Source organism: Perca fluviatilis, chromosome 3 (assembly GCF_010015445.1).
Source record: "Perca fluviatilis chromosome 3, GENO_Pfluv_1.0, whole genome shotgun sequence".
Taxonomy (NCBI): domain Eukaryota; kingdom Metazoa; phylum Chordata; class Actinopteri; order Perciformes; family Percidae; genus Perca; species Perca fluviatilis.
The window spans coordinates 4063605-4082262 of NC_053114.1; the positions used below are offsets into that span (position 1 = coordinate 4063605).

At 42.0% G+C, this 18658-nt stretch overlaps 1 protein-coding gene across 1 annotated transcript in view; it reads left to right on the forward strand.

Moving 5' to 3' along the window:
• The window catches only part of LOC120556182 (neural-cadherin-like), a 279033-nt gene that overhangs the window by 190573 nt on the left and 69802 nt on the right, over window positions 1-18658 (forward strand). Inside the window, exons 16-22 of the mRNA XM_039795609.1 lie at window positions 540-683; window positions 9293-9413; window positions 9662-9824; window positions 11785-12453; window positions 14705-14896; window positions 16064-16507; window positions 17506-17836. Coding sequence (XP_039651543.1) covers window positions 540-683; window positions 9293-9413; window positions 9662-9824; window positions 11785-12453; window positions 14705-14896; window positions 16064-16507; window positions 17506-17836 — 2064 coding nt within the window. The remainder of the gene's footprint in view (window positions 1-539; window positions 684-9292; window positions 9414-9661; window positions 9825-11784; window positions 12454-14704; window positions 14897-16063; window positions 16508-17505; window positions 17837-18658) is intronic.

Consider the following 18658-nt stretch of genomic DNA (forward strand, 5'->3'; position numbering starts at 1 on the left):
ATTGGAAATTGTGCTCGTTTTGATTTAGCTTAGTATGTTAGTTTGCTCAACAATGAAACCTTACACACATGCCCCCAGGGTTCTTTGTACTTTGCTTCAACCCGCGGTTGAATGGTGAAGGAAACAGAAACAGCCAGATTTATAGGTAAAATAGACAGAAATAGTGGAGACGGGTGACAAGTGATACACAACAGTGGATGGAAGAAAAGCAAATTGGATGTTATTTTTGTTTCTGTTTCTGTGCATGAAGAATCTATCCTATCCTATCGGCCCGCGTGTGTGTGTGTGTGTGTGTGTGTGTGTTGTGTGTGTGTGTGTGTGTGTGTGTGTGTGTGTGTGTGTGTGTGTGTGTGTGTGTGTGTGTGTGTGTGTGTGAAAAGTGACTACACAGTTGCTATCCAAAGAGAGATAGACAGATGTTCACGTTGACAGAATAAGAACAACCTCATGTTTCCAATTGCCTTTCTCCTCTTTCTCTCTCTCTCTCTCTCTCTCTCTCTCTTTCTCTCTCTCACTCTTTCAAATCTTTTTATTTTCAGACACTGCATATGTTCGTGTTTTTATCAGTGACGTGAACGATAACAAGCCAGCATTTGCACAGGCGTCCTATGAAGTTGATGTGGATGAGGATGCTGACGTAGGCTTCGCCATCCTCACTGTCGGTGCCAACGATGGGGATGAAGGTGGGTGGCATGGATAACTGAGTGTGTGTGTGTGTTTCTGACGTTTATGATTTGTTAATAATGTCTATGACACATTCATGGCAGTGTCATGTCACTCTTGTGCAGATACCTTCCAGTAAAGTGTAACCAAATCTTTTTACTTTGCACTTAAAAACATGTTGTGAAGTCATATAAACTGCAGCAATAGGAGAGTTTAAATCAGCCACTTTAGAAGAACCCATTCAATATAACCTTTCGATGTGAGGCAAAGAAAGAACCTCTCAAGAAAGCTGGAATGTGTACTTAAACCATTTAGGTCTTTTTTCACTTTGGTCAAACAGTTCTTACAGTTAAAATGTTGTCGAATGCAGCTTGTACATGGCCTTGAAATATTCTCAGTTTTTTTTTTTTTATTGTCAATGGCAAACTGGCAACATTATAAAATTATTCAAAGTTTGAGAATGTGGTGCTCAACCTATTAGTCATTACATTCACTTAAAGTTCATTGTTGGGCATGCTTCCACATGGCTGCACTTCATAGAGAACTACAGTTTCATGAACTATAATCTCTTATTTTAAGGGTGTAATCGCTACGCCTATGGTCTAACACAGTCCATTCAGTTTCTTTTTTTTCTGAATAGAGTTATGAACAACACAACTAAAATCTAAAACTTTGACATCATGTACAATTTAGTAAGTAAGGTATTTTTCCATTTAGACTTGCTGCACACTCTTTATTAGTTACATAGGGGCTAACTGGTTGACCTTTCCAGTGCGCCTGCCTTTAATAAAGCACTAATTACGAGGCCTCGTTAGGATTTGAGAGCTGGCCAAGATCCTGACAAAGATAACGGTTTGTGGTGGAACCTGGCGAGACACTCGGCTGTCATGGCCAGAGGCAAATGTCAGCTCATGACAGAAAAGACAAGACCATTATTACTCTAGGGAATGAAAAGAGTCTCTCCAAGCCTTGCACTACACCGCACTATCAAAAGGCATCTAGTAACTGTGGTGGAACTGTGATCGGAACAAAAGACCTGGTAGTTATATATCCACAAGTCTCATTGTAAGTGACTGGGGCTTGCGTAACAGAGGGGTGGCAGCAACAGACATCAAAATACAGTGTGTGTAAAAGGCCGAAAGAAAATGTTCTAACTATAAACAGCTTGAAGTCGTTATTGCTAATGGCTCATGTTGAAAATTGTATTCAAGGGACCAAGCTGGAAACACCACTGCTGGGATTGAGGCCCCTGTGGTGGTGGAGGACGAGTGCTTTTTCTACCATCCAGGTGCTTTAGTCGGTGTACTGCCTAAATAGACTTTATTAACTGCACCTTTAGTTCAGGCTGAATTGGTACAAATGTTTACCTTCCACTATCAGACACTACTTTGTACCTTTTTAAGTTAGATCAAATGGAGGACATCTGGGGCCCATTTTATGCCTGTTATGGTGCATCTGTGAAAATTTTACTTCTCCCAACTGTGGAGCAATACCTCTGTGTAAACCAAGAGAGAGAAACTGAAAGTCAGTGTTGGATTGATGGGCTACACACACTATGAGCTGTCATCATCATTCAAGCAAATTGAATTTCACCCGGTAGCCTGGGAATGGTGTTCACGTATTCACTGCTGCTAGTGTTTCTAAAAGTCCAAACAAATTCTGCTTGTAAGCAAGTTGTTGAGACTCCGGTCTGAATGCGAGAACCAATCAACATTCACACTCGTAAAGGTCTAATTATCTCTCATTTCTGGACAGATAATCTTTAAATTTCAGCTCACCTCCCTCTACCCCTGATTGACTTAACTAAGTAGTAATACTCAGTTGCGAGGCCAGCACATGGACATTTTTACAATTGCTTCTCGAAACACAGCGTGTGTCTGGCCTCTGTGTCGCTGCTATACACGCACGCAGAGCCACCGGTAATGTGTCCCTTGTGAAGTGGATCAATTTGTCTTGGAAATACAGAAGCAGAAAAAAAGTGCTCAAAGTAAATAAGATGGAAAGAGAAGGATGTATTTTGTACGTGAAGCTGAAGAGAATGAGGGAGGGAGGAGGGAGAGAGGTTCAGGATATCGCTTCATATTATATATTATCTGATATATTTATCAAAGCAAAGCGCAGAGGCCCGCTGTGTGCACCTCACACATTGCTGTGATAAATCACTCAACAGCTACACACAGGATCAATATCATGAGAGGACAACTATTTGCTTACTTAGTTGTATGAGCGTAAGAAACCTGCTGTCCCGAATAGAGTTAGTACCACTAACTAGTGATGAGGAAGCACCGATGTATGTGTGTGTGTGTATGGAGGGTTAAGTTGGTGGAGGATGACAAGGAGGAGAAGATGGGAGAATGGATTTTACACAGCTACCCATAATGTTTCCCCATGTTTTTATGTGACTGATGGGAACGTTTTTTGGAAATTAGTCCGGTAGACAGCAGCGAAAGAAGCTGCAATGTGACATTATTGGGCAATTGCGCACCTTCAATTTGCGTCCAATAAAAGTGCTGTTTTTGCCACCGACACTATTATTATATGTGTCGGACAACATTATGGAAAGGATCCCTACACAGGTTGACATTTTTGTTAAAGAGTAAGATCGTTTTGTTTAACATTAAACAGCCCCAAAATCGCTATATATATTAATTTTAACAACATGAAACACACTTCATTTTGTTAACTTTAATCACTTAAACTAGCCTGGTCCTACCAGACTCTGGTCCATTTCATTAGTACAGAGAGTCTGGCCACTCTCCATTGACAAGGGTTAACTTCCTTGAAGGCGGGTACTCTGTTGAAGTTTAAAACTTTTGGATCTGCCCAGAGCCGCTTCGGATCCAATCGCTAACGTTTGATTGTGACGTATGTCATGCACATGTGCAACAAGGGGGGAGACCGACTATCGGCTTAGAGGCGGGGCGCCTGTGGCTAAGTGGTAGAGAGAGAGAGGTCGCCTGCCAATCGGAAGGTTGGTGGTTCGATCCCTGGCGTTTCATGACGAAGTGTCCTTGGGCAAGACACTGAACCCCGAGTTGCCCCCGATGCTGCGCCATCGGAGTGTAAATGTGTGTGAATGTTTACCTGATGAGCAGGTGGCACCTTGTACGCCAGCGTCGGCCACAGTGTATGAATGTGTGTGAACGGTTCCTCTACTATGTTAAAGTGCTTTGAGTAGTCGTTAAGACTAGAAAAGCGCTATATAAAAACAGTCCATTTACATTTAGCATTAGCATCGCTAGCGTTAGCCTTAGCCTTAGCCTTAGCCTTAGCCTTAGCCAACTCCTTCACCACTAACGGAGTGAGCTGGGAAATCTAACTTTTCCCGCACCCGGAAAGAGGGCCACAACATGCCCACCAACACAACTCAGCAAAGATTGTTCTTGCTCGGGCTTTAACTTCTGGATATTTGGCAGCGTTGCCACAACGGACCGAATGGCACGTCCTCAACGTCATCGTTCTCAGGCACTCCCTCTGTTCGCTGATTGGACCACCAAATATTTGGCCGGAAAAAACCCAAGAATATACCGCAAACCCAGACGGAGTACTGAAGGGAAATGAAAATTGAGCGGAAGTACGTAGGAGGGCGGAGCCGGCTACACTTAAACACCAGTGCATGGGAAAATAGGGTCCAGGTTGAAAAACACCAAAATTAACCTATCAAATTAAACTCACAGGAGTTTCAATGGTTTTGTCCCCAAGAGGTGCACTTCAGTTTGATAAGCATGTTCCACTTAACAGCTGTGGATCAGTTTGCACAGTCTATTCCAATCAGTCCTCACTTTGCAAATGAACCATTATACACAAAGTCGCCGACGTTCCTCCACAAAACTGTAAATGAATTTAATAAAAATTCATATTCAAGTTTCTCAATTTAAAATTAATTTATTTGTATCTAAATAAAAGAAAAATAGGAAGTAATTGCAAAATCCTTAGAACGCACAGTAAAAAAACAAACCCAAAAGAAGAAAACAAAAGTAAAAAAAACCAGTAAACTGTTGAATCATGGTTCCTTTTCAGCAGAAGAAATTTATTGATGGAAGGGATACAAAATTGGAATGAAATTATGCACTACTTGGCCTTCATTTTTTTATTTGATGAAATGTTATTTAAATGTGCATTAAAAACTGGAAGAAGACCTCTTGGCCTGTCCTTTGGGAACCACTACTCTAAAGGCCAGTTTAAAATCGATTGCATCTTTGTGTTATCGTAGCTTTCCAGCATACAATTATATATCAGTGACAGCAAGCATTACTGTACATTGTTTATGTTGGCTGTAAGAAGGCTGTTCCTTGGGCTTTGCTATGCTGCACATGCAAATGTCATAACACAGCAACACATTTAATCCACGTCAGCAGCATAGCGACAGTAACCTCTCCTTCTTAGGCAGTGGTCTGTCGGTTTCAGGTTTTCTGTGTGTGTGTTTGTTTGTGTATGTGAGTGTGCGTGCGTACATGCGTGTGTGTCTCTTTCACTCCCTGCCCTTTTGTCTGTATACTCCAGTTTCAGTAAAGTACAGTACCTCGGGAAATGGAAGGAGTTTTGAAAATTGGTACAACTGGGAAAAAAACATTAATTTTCTCTCCAATTTGTTTGTTTATTTTAACCGTTGTATTTCCCCTCTGAGCTGCTTCTTTTGTCCTTTGGGTCTCAGCAGTTTTCTAAATACTTAAGAGAATGAGACAATTTGTAAAAACAGGGATGCAATTGCATATATCCCCTAATGTCTCATTTAAAATGCCAACAGACAGACGGTGGAAAACGATCTGGATTAGTGCATTCTCCTCTCTCCTTCTTTGACTTTCATCTTGCTAATAAGCTGTGCATCTCATCTCGTCTTCAGAGGTTTCTCCTTTCCATTTCATATTAACATGAGAGGTGGTAGATGCTATGGTGATTGAGATGCAGACCTTTGCTTTACCAGTAATTGCATTGAGGGGGAACATTTTGTTGATCAGCATGTAATAGACTTTATTAAAGATGCTTAGCACAGTTTAAAAAAAAGACATTATTAGATGAGGTGGGGAGAGAATGTTCGAGATTAAGGGAGGGGGAACTTCATAGCAATATGATTTTAGATTGCTTGGAACAATGGGTTATTAATTATTCAATGGGAAATGACTGCATACTGTTTGAGCATTCTTGTAATTTTACCGACATCTGAGAGACACTTTACTGCTTTAAGTCCTAGAATCTGATTCAATTCTAAGTTTACTTGTCTATAATGCCCTGCAGAACATCCTCGTTAAGGCTAATCCTGGCCCATATATTGTGCAGGAAACATATGAATGGTACTCATGGGAATCTCTGCATATCTCTGTGTCGATATTTACTCCATCAAATAGAATGATTTTGCATTCCTCTGCTTCAGTTTACTGTACCTATGGCTACTTGAACCTGCAATGGAAGATGCCAGATCAGAATCAGTTGTAATGGCCAAGTAAGATTGTAAACGCAGGGAATTTGTTGCTCTAAAAGTCGTACACAGAAATAGACATACGGCTAAAAACAACGACAACAAAGCTGAACAAGGTAAACATTAACATTTGACTACGATGTGTATATATATATATATAGCCTAAGAAAAAAAGATCACTTTTAATATAAGAGTTCTTCAGGACTTTTCAACACAAACTGACAGCAGCGTTTCTATCATAGAACACAGACACCTGATTCATCTTCAATTCTGAAGAGAGCTCAGTGTTGTTTCCTAGACAAGTATGGTAATCAAGATGAAAACTAAGCGTGTGCACACAGCCAAATGTTGCAATGTTTACATGCTTCAGCACCCAGGACCTTGCAGGTACCCACTCTGAATGCCTTTGGTGATTTTCTGCTTCTTCATTAGGTCAGCACTAGAACCGCCATATTGCATGTTGTGATTAGAATATTTAAATTAATCAATAATTGTTATTGTTATGTTTCCCTCCTGCCCTGACTTTTTCTAAATACATATTCTGCAGAGTCTTATGTTGTCATAATGATAGAATAATTGTTTATGAAACCAAATAAACTCCCCCTTATTTGCCAGGAGCAACGCCGATTAATGTTGGCACTCTCCTCCGCAGCCGCATTTTCATGATGGCCATACAGCGCAGTGTGAAAACGACTGGAACATAAAAACTAATTTGCACGCCAATATTCACTCACATGCACTTATAATCACACTGAGGTATGTAGGCCCACATTATTCATCCTGTCATATGTGTAAAATATCAGAAATGAAAGTGAAACGAATCACATTTCTTTCTCTGCGATAGCTTGAATAGATCAGAACTTTTAATTCAGTGGGTTGCTCAAGTTCTCTGGCTTTGAATCAATCTTACACCCCAAAAACACAATTTAAATGCCATTATTACTAGCTTTTTGATGGCTAAAAAGGCAGAATTGCTTCAAGTTTAAATGGTAATTCATTTTCAGAACCTTCAGGCACAGCCATAGCAGCAGCATATGACATTTGGATCAAGTACTTTTATCTAAGCCCACATTACCCAATAGGTGTTCATCCTATCTGTTATCAAACGGATTCATTGATTAATATAGGCTGATTGATTAATGTAGGCTTCTTAAAATAATTCATAATAATTTTAAAATATTTGCTATGCAAGTAAACATGGTTGGTCTTAAATGGTGTGGTGACGTAAGTTATTATAACTCTATAGTCAATGTCAAAGTCAAATGATCTTATTACGGATGTTTCTATTATGCAGTATGCATTATTGTTTTCTGAAGGGACAACTATATCAAATGGACGTACATTCCTTTATTTTTGTTTAAAATGTTTGTGTTGCGAACATGTTCTGTCTTGTCAGTGACACCAAAGGGGAATTATTATCCTATCAAAAGTCATCGTTTTATGTATTTCCATAGAAACCTGTGACTGTTAAATGTATCGGCTCTTACATTTGTGTTTGGAATGTGTCTGGTCTGAAACTGATACTTAACTTAAAGGTATAACATGCAATGCTTTCCTCAAAAAACGTGTAATGTATACACTACTACAAAAGTAATCCCTCTCAATTATATGACCCACTAGAAGTGTATGGTGGTGTCTCTATCTGCAGAGACCCTGTCCTCTCTTTTCTTTTTCTATTCCTGTGTGTGGGACGTTTCTGGGCGGTAACAAAGAGCCTTTGGGCCCCCGGTGGCTGTGTAACCACCAGCCAATAACAATGTGCAAGGTGTGTAGCGTGTTCTCATTCCCAGCGTTAGAACATAATCGCTGTGAATTGAGATGAGAAGAGCCTTCTATTCCTCTGATTAGTGCTTTGTACGCTGCTCCCTTTTCTTCATTCACTCTTTAGCTCGCTCAACCACCGCTCTCTCTCTCTCTCTCTCTCTCTCTCTCTCTTTCTCTCTGGTCGTTGAGCCGGGGAGGCTTATAAAAGCCATACTCACTACAAATTCTACCTTTAAATGGAAGATATGTTGTGGTTTAAGTGCATGGATGCTAATTAGTGAGTAGATGACTAACTGTATTGTCAGTTGAACGTTAACTGTTTTGTCCTCTTTTTTTCTGTAACATTACCAAACAGTAAACGCTTCAGTGAGTTTATTGTTTCTGCAAATCCTAGGGTATTAACATCCATTGCAATTCAAATCGTTGGACAGGCTTTAGTGTTTCTGTGCACGGCTCTAAAATGTTACTTCTTCATAGATTTATTTTTTTGAAGATGCAATTCAAATACTCACACCAACCACTCGATGGGCCCTATTTTACCGATCTAAGCGCGGCGCATGGCACAGGTGCGTTTAGGGCGTGTCCAAATCCACTTTTGCTAGTTTGACGGCAGAAAAAAGGGTCCGTGCGCCGGGCGCATGGTTCTAAAGGGTTGTACTTAGCGTCTTCATTAATTCATAGGTGTGTTTTGGGCGTAACATGCAATAAACCAATCAGAGATCATCTCCCATTCCTTTTGAAAGCCAGGCGCGTTTGGACCTTGGCGCATTGCTATTATGATGGCGGATTTGCACCGTAATATTTTTATTTGTAATCTTTTGCATGTTTGTGTGCTGCTGCGCGTCCCTGTGTGTTTGTGTGTAATAAGCATAGTGTGCGCGTGCTGTGCACAAGCCTAAGCGGCTTTTACTAATGCGCTGTTAAAATAACAACGAAATGCTGCGTTATTGACTTTAGACCAGGTTTTTGTTGGTCAATGGCGCGATCATTTCCCGCTGCCTCAAGATAGCAATACGCCCAGAATGCACCTGAACACACCTCCCTGTAAGACCAGCATGCCCATGGGTCACAGATGGGTGCAGGTGCATTTGCTATTTAAACGACGTGGGCGCTGGACGGGAAATTGACAACTGTGTCGGTCTTAAACTAGCAAAGACACTTGTGTCAGGCGTTGTGCTGCGCTGCGCCGGGTGCAAGATAGGGCCCGATATCTGATTCCAGATAAAGCCGGCTAATGCCAGACAGATTGGTGGATTGGCAGAAACAGACAGCAATGGACTAGATGGGGACATCCAATCCATCACAGCTCTGTCAGGGTACAAATACAAGACTTAAGCTCTTGGCACCACAGCTCCAGCAAGACTTACTATCCATACTCTGCTTTTGTCAGTAACTAAGGTTCATTCATACAAACTGAAATACGCCATTCAACCTTCTGCCATTCTGCAGGTGGAAACGCTAAGCTGCGCTACCAGATCACATCAGGGAACACAGGAGGGGTGTTTGATGTGGAACCAGAGGTGGGCACTATCTTTATTGCCCAGCCCCTGGACTATGAACAGAACAAAAGGTAGGGACCAATCCTTTGAGACACAAATGTTTACTTTTTGACTCAAGTAAATGCTTGTCCAAGGTTTCTTACCTCTAAAATATGGTGGTATTCCCCCCTGTCGTGTTACTTATTTATTTCTTTGTCTGGCTCTATAAATGCTGTAGCTTTAAACTCCACGTCTAACACTATACCTCAATAGTTTCAAGTAAGTGTTTTCTTTTTTTACAAAGCCCACTTGGACCTTATTTTGTGAAACCTTTGCTCAGGTACAAGCTTCATGTCCTGGCTTCAGATGGGAAGTGGGAGGATTACACAACAGTGACGGTGAACGTGGTTAACAAGAATGACGAGGCTCCGGTGTTTACCGTTAACGAGTACTACGGCAGTGTAACGGAGGAGCTGGACGGCTCACCGGTGTTTGTGTTACAGGTACAGTCCACTCATTATTCAGCTGCACGATAGAGCTTGTGAGAGGTTTTGCAGTCAGCTGTATACTTAGCATATAATCTGTGCTATCTGTGCTATGTAATTGATCATTCACTAAAAGACTAATCTAACCTGTCTTGTTTGTCAGACATAAGCAAGCTAACCAGCTAACTAGTCTTTTGCAAAAATGTAATGTTTAATTTTTCCTTATCATTCTGGGAAAACTAGTACTAACTAGGTTAACACAGCAACGCAGTCTTTTAGCACAGTATGCATGCATGTAATAGTCGACAGTCGCCAGCTAGAAATAAGAAGCTCCTTTTGTCTACGTCTGTCTGTAATCAAGGACCCATTCTTCCAAAAAGTACTACAACTTTTCATTGGCAAATCTTCCTCTTGTGAAAATGGAAAGTGTGACAGTCATAGCAACAGTAACAAAGGGGAATTGGGCTTTACGAATGATCAGTTGCACACCAAACTAAAGACCTCAACCGTTATGAAACAATCCGTCCATGATTGTTTTGTGCTCCGTATCCTATCATCTACTGGCTTGACCTCTGAGTTGATTCTGAAAGCAGTTATGAGATCTCGGAGAATAAAGCGACACAAAGCAGGGTTCAGTTCACAATGTTCTAAAGGTTAAATGAGACACACAAGAATATATACATTTTCTAACAATCACTCCATTCACTTTGATGACGTGAGGGCAGAAAGCTAAAAAAGGAGGCTCCATAGGAAGGGAGGATTGGTTCAAGGTAGGTTCATGCAGATACAGAATACAGAATGGAATGGAATCAATATACATTCATAGTATTCATTGAACTGTTCTCCTCTTGCATAGTTCTTACAGCGTGAGCCTACATTTCTTTTGCTGTATGTAAAAGCCTCTATTTAGTTCAATATGTGAGGTGATGAGTTTTGTGTAGAAAAACGTCAATATAATGTCAAGTAAATGGGAAGTATTTATTTATTTATTTGTTTCTTGATTAGATGTATTATTATTAATAATGTATTTGTCTTTTGCCTTAAAGCTGGGGTGGGCACTGTACATTTTGGCGTCGTTGGTCAAATATTTCATAATAATCTTTAAGTAATTCAAGTAGTCTGAGAGAAAACAATCCTTCTGCATCTCGGCTTGGCTCTGTTTTCGGGCTTTATATAATCTAGCCAGTGAGCAGAGGCTTTGGCTAATCACAGGTCATTTCAGAGAGAGAAAGGGCTTTGGTATACATTCTTCTTACCGTAGCCAAAGGCTCAGGGCTGAATTACTGATTCAAGGCTAATACTAGATAAGAGAGACTTAATTGTCATCCATCTGTATTGAATGGAATTGTGGTTAGCCTTTTGCCTAGCACGAACATTGGCTCGTTTGCTGTGTTAAGGTTTCCTATCCATCACAGCCTCCGGCATCTCCTTTCTGATGGCAGCAGCCTGCTACAAGGACCAGAGGTCGAAGCTGCGGCACCCCCTGCTAACTCATCTCGAAGATGTTCTCACCATTATTAACCATGTCTCTATTACATGAGACGGCTACTCGATTTTTAAGCCCTTTAACATTATTAATAGTAAGCCTGGTGCTCTCTTCCCTCTCTTGGGAGCACATTTCTTGCTCTTAAGAGCACACTTCTTTTAAAAGAACACAAGTTAATGTTGGCTCTACATCACACTGCAATTATGGCGCTAAATTAGAACATCTCTGGCCTGCCCAGGGTGTAATTGTTGTTGATGTGTTGAGGATGAGTGAGAAGGAGCAGGCAGAAGAAGAGAGGTGGGGGTTGGGGTTGAGGAGGTTGGATCTCTGCCAGGTTTACCTACCGGATAGTACATAACTGCACACATGTTGTGAAGTGCTTCCAGTCAAGTTATCACTCCAAGTCAGCAGCATTTCAATAATTAAATAGTGTAAGAAACGTGATTGTACTCTCATTAGCCTCTATCTCTTGCTGTGCCTCTGATGCTGTAGGTAACAGCGTCTGACCCAGATAAGGATGCCGACCAGGAGGCCCTGCGGTACTCTCTCCATGGCCAGGGTGCAGAGAGTGAATTCATAATTGATGAGGTCACAGGCAAGATCTACGCCCAGCGGACCCTGGACCGCGAGGAGCGCGCCGTGTGGCGCTTCGTCGTCTTGGCCACGGACGAGGGTGGCGAGGGTCTGACGGGCTTCACCGACGTCATCATCAACGTGTGGGACATCAACGACAACGCGCCCGTCTTCACCTGCGCCCCCAGCTGCCACGGAGACGTGGCGGAGAACTCGGCAGCAGGGACGTCTGTGATGGAGATGACAGCCACCGACCTGGACGACTCCGCTGTGGGGCAGAACGCCGTGCTCTCCTACAGGATCCTGGGTAGCTTGGACGCCACTCACGTCGAGATGGGAGGAGTGCCTACCTTCTCCGAGATGTTTGCAATCAACCCCACCACCGGCACCATCACTGTAGCCATGGGTGGCCTGGACAGAGAGCAGGTTGAGTCCTACCTCCTGGTTGTGGAGGCCAGAGACGGGGGAGGGATGACAGGAACTGGAACCGCTACCATTCAAATCAAGGACGTGAACGACCATGCTCCGAGATTCACGGATCACTCCTGCCTGGCTAGGATCTCCGAGAATGCAGAGCCCAATGCAGAGGTAGGGTCACAAGGGGGTTTCACTGTTGATCAGGCACCATTTTACTAGCTTATTACACAGAAACTCTCTGCACATATAAACATTGCATATGGTGGTGGATGATGATATCCCTCAGCATCCAATAGCTCCCAAAAAGACAACACACAACAGAGGAATACCAAAAAACATTGAATGAAGTAAAAGTCAAACCCAGCAAAGCTGGCTCAGTGGAAGATTTCAGTTAGGGTACAATACATTTTAGGGTAGCTTGCTGTACCTCTGATTGTGTCTGTAGCTTATGTGATTTCATAGATCAGTGTAAATCTTGTAAGATTTTAACAATGGCAACAGCTGACATATGAAATCAATAATGGAATGAGGGCACCCATTTAAGCCAAAGATTTTTCCAAAATCAAGTTGAACTATGTAAAAAATAAATATTTCAATTCATTTCCGGCCCTTTCCCCATAGGAGAGCTACAACATTAGGATATGTTTCTTGTCCAGTACAAGACACATTGCAGTTCACGTATCAAATAACAAAACAAACAATAGAAAAGAAAATCACACCTTTGGTTTGTCTGCCACATACAATTATAATGTTAATGTAAACACATTCAATCAGTTATGATTCAGTTTGAGTGCAACTCTATTAATACTCAAAACAAACTAAAGGCAACTTGGATCATGATAATTGCAGTTTTTTTTAGTATCGCCTCAAATCTGAATACATATTGAACTCTGGTTAATAAAGACTTTCTTCAAACTGAAAAACATGCCTGACCAAGCAGCCAGATGTGAAATAGAGCAGGATACGGTGCTGCCTCTCAACCTTGTTTCCAACTTATTCCAAGTTAAACCACCATCATAAATGAGAAGTTTGTAAAACAGTTGACCGGACACCTGGAACTGTAAATAAGTGGGCCACACAACGAAGCGATGGGCTGATGTGATCGGGTGAGCGAATTTGGATTCACGTGACAAGGCCATCTTTGAGTCAAGTATCTAGTTTTAATAATTCCTCTATGGTCAAACTGCTCAGATCCCTTAACCCCAGCAGAACATGTTTGCCTTCTGACAAAATTCAACAGTTACAAAGACATTTTACTTGGGGAAATCAGCCAAGAGTGTAACTAAAAAAACGTACAGTAGTATTACATCTAATATGGCAAGGCTCAGTTCTACAAAAATGATCGACAATGTCATCACTGTGCCCTCTGATTATTCACTCACTCCACAACCTTGTTAACAAACCACAATTTATAAGCAGTGGAGTAGGCTAAACAGCAGCGAGTATTGGACTTTTCATACATCAGGTAGCCAGTCGATATTCCAGTGGGATACACATGTTGCTCTATGTCTGCTGGTTGTGTAACTAGGCCATTATTTATTAATATGTTAGCCATAACAACTTGATTAGTTGGCAGTATCTCAGGACTGTCTATTTGCTCTCTAATGGTCAGAGTATTTATGGATTTTTGTTGAATCTGTAGCAGAATATATATAATACAAGCTGATAGCAACTAGAAACCAAAGTGTCTGCACTGTTTCGAACTCTGCTACTCTGCTATTGTCAAAAATACACCGTGGCACCTTAGGTCGGTTACACACTGGATGCGTCGCGCGAGCGTGTCAGCTGCGTGGCGTGTCCATTTTTATTTTGGCTCCCATGTTAACAGGTTAGAGCTTACACCACTGCCTGCGTGACACGCACGTCTCAGGCGCGGCCGAAAACGCATGCCTGCTAGAAATAGGACCGAGTGTGTTGGAAGCATTTCCAGGCAAAATAGAATAGGAAAATATGTTTATATGTCATTTAGACACAAATACAAATTAATAAATGACATGTTAATGTTTGAAAGTCACTAGGTTTTGACATAAATGCAGATATATAAATGTAATAAAAAAAATATAATACTAATACTGCACCTGTCAATACAGAACGAGATATTCTGTAGTCTATTTTGCCGCCAATACTGCCAACGTTGTCTTTGTCTTTGCTGTAATCAAATCAGTATATATTTACGTTTAACATGGTATTTCATTTATCAATGGGAAACATGTGTCCAGACAAGGCTAGCAGCAGCAGCACCGCGTCAGACACGTTTCTGGTGTGTAAAGACAGAAAAATCCACGCAGCTGACATGCAACAGAAACGCCACGCTCACGACACGCAGCCAGTGTGTAACCAGCCTTAGAGATTTCAATTAAGCCAATAATCCCAATGAGATAGAGCATATACGGTATAATACAATGTCATTGCTTGTTCTAAGGTCCTGGAGCTGGCTGCAGAGGACCGAGACACTGGAGAAAATGCCCAGCTGACCTTTAGTGTTGTGGCTGGAGACCAAGAGCAGAAGTTCTACATGGTGAGTCACAAGCAGGAGCAGCGCGGCACCCTGAGGCTTAAGAAACGCCTGGACTATGAACGACACAGCGAGCAGAGGTTCAACCTCACACTGAAGGTATGTGGAAGCTGTTTCAAAAATATCATTCAACCACACAGTCTTGCTCTATTGAAGGTTACTTTGACTCAGCTTCTGAATCTCTCTAATTCATGGAGTTTAATTTCACTTTTGTGATGGATTGGGGGGGCTGGGAGGAATAGAAATAGAGTGTGAGTCAAGACTGACAGAAGCCAGATCATGAACAGTGCTGTGGTACCTGATGTTTATGTTGAAAATATGAAATGGATTTTAGTAGGCATCTGAAGTTTGGGTACATTCACATACAGCAGTGGTTCCCAACCTGGGGTCCGGGCACCCCTCAGGGGGGCGGCAAAGATCACAGGGGTTGCGCAAGTCTTTATCTGGTTTGAGGTTGAGGTAAAAAGATATATATATTTGCACATGTTAAACAAATTATGATAATACACTAGAATATATAATGTGTACAAGAGTCCGTATATAAGTCAGCTTTTCTTAGACATGAGTAGGGGGGCGCCAAGGAAAAAAGGTTGGGAACCACTGACATACAGTATGGTCCTGGAAAATGTTGAAAATTGTTGAGTGTTCGTAAGCATTGATCTTAAAGTTATTTGTTTTTCTATAGCGCTCATAAGTCCATCGCATCAACCTGGCAGCGCCTCCGTCGAAAGCTAAGACAGAATTTCTAGGTGAAGATAACTATGAAGTCAGTCACAGAAAGTGTCTTATGTCAGCTGCAGACAAGAACTCTAAAGCTCCACAAGGCAACTTTTCACACTGGTTGGCAGCGAGAGGTAGCCGTTGGAAAATAGGCAGCAATTCTATAGGGTGGTGTAAACATCAGCTGCAGCACACTCCTGCACACAAATGTATGGATGATGCGATATTGCTTTACAACCAAGGGTATAAAACAATAAAAAATATGTCATAACTTAAGGGTGATCACTTCGGTTTAGGTAAGTTGTATTTGACTCTTATTTTCTTATTTTTAACTTGTTTGTGGAAAATTCCAACTGCTGATCCACCAAAATCCACAATATCGTTTATCTTTTTGGACAAAAATTACAATTAATGACTGTAGCAGGGCCTTGGAAACATTGCAGATAACAGGCCTGATACTAGTTTGCGAATAAGATGGATGTCATTACATTTAAATCTTCCCTATATACTGCACTTGTATGACATGTGAGACCATTCCTGTTTTAGGTTGAAGACCTGGACTTCTCCAGCCTTCTGCACTGTGTGGTGGAGGTGGAGGACTATAACGACCATGCTCCTGTCTTCATTCCACACCTCCTGTCTCTTGCCCCACTGCCGGAGGACATCAGCGTGGGAACCAGTGTGGCACGTTTGGTGGCCAGTGACTCTGATTCAGGCCAGAACCGCGACATCACCTATAGCTTATCAGAGGACTCGGATCCTGAGGGGCTGTTCACCATCGACCAGTCCGGTGTGCTCTCTGTGGCCCAGCCCCTGGACCGGGAGAGGATATCGCAGCATTACTTGGTCGTAATAGCGACCGATCATGGGGTTCCACCTCTAACTGGCAGCGCCACTGTCCAGCTGCCGCTGTTGGATGTGAATGATAACGGGCCAGAGTTTGAGGTGGCATACGCCCCAGTAGTCTTTGAGAATGTGGCCGGACCACAGGTAGGTTTGACTGGGTGTGATCTCAAGTTAGCATGCAACATTCTGATATAATGTAGAGGTCTTCACGGGTCCAGGCGTTCGTGCCCACCCCCAAAATAACCCAGAAATGTTACTACTGCTATCCAACCACACCGTCTGTGAGGAACTGGAACTGTGCAGAACCGGGAAATGTCGGACCCCAACCCGGCTAGACCAGAGACACAGACCCAATTGGCACCAATTTCACAGCTATTTGCTTTTAACAATTTACTTTACACGTTATTAAAACTAAACTTTGTGTCTTACCTAATGTAATATTAGTAGCCTTCTCCCCTGTGCTTGGACATCGTCCTTGCCAAGAAAGTTGTCAAAATCCATGCAGGTTTTCTGTTATTCCTCTCTTGCCGATTAATACAGCATGGATAATCCACTCTTAAAGGTCCACTTGCTGTCACGGTGACGGATGACAACAAGACTCGTTCAGAATCAGTTTTGCCGTTTTATTGCATCTAGCTTAATAAAGATAACTTCAACTGCTTGCCCTTTTGAACTATAATAACGATTATACGCTGTGCTGTGCCTCTGCTCGGACGTCACTAAACTCGGGGTGGCTCTTGTTGTTTTTACCTTATTTCCCGGCCCACGCTTTCTCATTCTAATGTTACAAAGTTGCAAGTTAAAACACACAACACACAACACAACACACACACACACACACACAGCACTTTCATCATGGTCAGCGCTGTCTTATCACAGCCGGGTCTTCTCGGATGAACTCGGGTCTTGCACATCATGTTAAACAGACCTGGGAACGAACGGGACCTTCTGATTCGGGTCTCAGGTCCTAGGGTTCGGGTTGACTTCTTAAGACCTATATAATGCTATGATTTGATAAAAAGCAGAAAGTTAAGGAAGAAGCAAACGAGAAATAGTGTTCTTTGGGGCTAGGGATAAAAAAAAAAATAGGAAAAAAAAACCTAAGCAACCTACAACCCCTCATGCTCTCCCTTCCTGTTTAGGTAGTAAGGTTGAACCTTACGTCGACCCTTCTCCGAGCTGTGGACCGGGACTCTCCAGAGAATGGCCCACCCTTTCACTTCAATGTCCCCTCCGACTACCGCCACAGCAATGATTTCTACCTCCAGGACAACCTAAATGGCACGGCGACGCTAACAGCTCTGAGGATGTTTGACCGCGAGCGGCAGAAAGAGTTCCTCATTCCTATTATTATGAGCGACAGCGGCCATCCAGCCCAAACGGTGACCAGCACCCTGACCGTGACCATCGGGGACCAAAATGATCACGCACATATGGCGGGGGAGAAGAAGATTTTCATCAACAGCCACAGAGGTGAGAGGGTCACCTGCATCTTCATGTAGTGTTCAAAAACACAGAACAAGATGAACTTAGGTTCATGTATCTAACTTGTCTTCATCTACGTTTTCAAGCACATTTTGCACTTTTGATGTCAAAGTATATTTTACTGTCTCTGTAGGTGAAAATGGTACTGCCAGCCAATTAATTCCTAATCGCTGTGCTGTAATTAACGCACACAGGCACACACCATTTTTATTGGTGCCTCTATCCACCCACTGACACCCATAGTGCTATTCTAAGGGTCACACAGGCAAGCCATTGCTCGACAAAACACACACAAGAGATATTGTAGATTTTCTCTCACGAAAAATTGGTCAGGATTTTATTCTATTCAAAACAAAACACGTTGTTTTGATGACGAGTTTGAGTATTAGGGTATTAGGAGTATTACATTTTGTAAACTACAAGATAAACAAGTATCTACACATCCTTTCTCACCAAATAATAAAAGGCCTTGATACTGTTTGTCACAATGCATAGCTTTTGTTCATATTCGTACAGCTAAATGAACTGGAAAAATGGAAAATGCATTATCAGTTTTTTTTCCATTGGAAACCTCTCACTTTTCCTTAGTTTCTGGCAAAGACAAATAACAAGCTAACATTCAACATGTCAGGGTTATGCTTTTACATTTTCAAGGGTACCCTCCGAATAATTCCCACATGGTTCAGAGAATGAGGAGTGAAAGCACCAACCTTTCATTTTTTTCAATTTATTTTCCTCATTGTTGATGCTGTTCGTCTGTGTATGGAATATCAATCAATCAATTGTATTTGTCACATGAAATCGTACAAG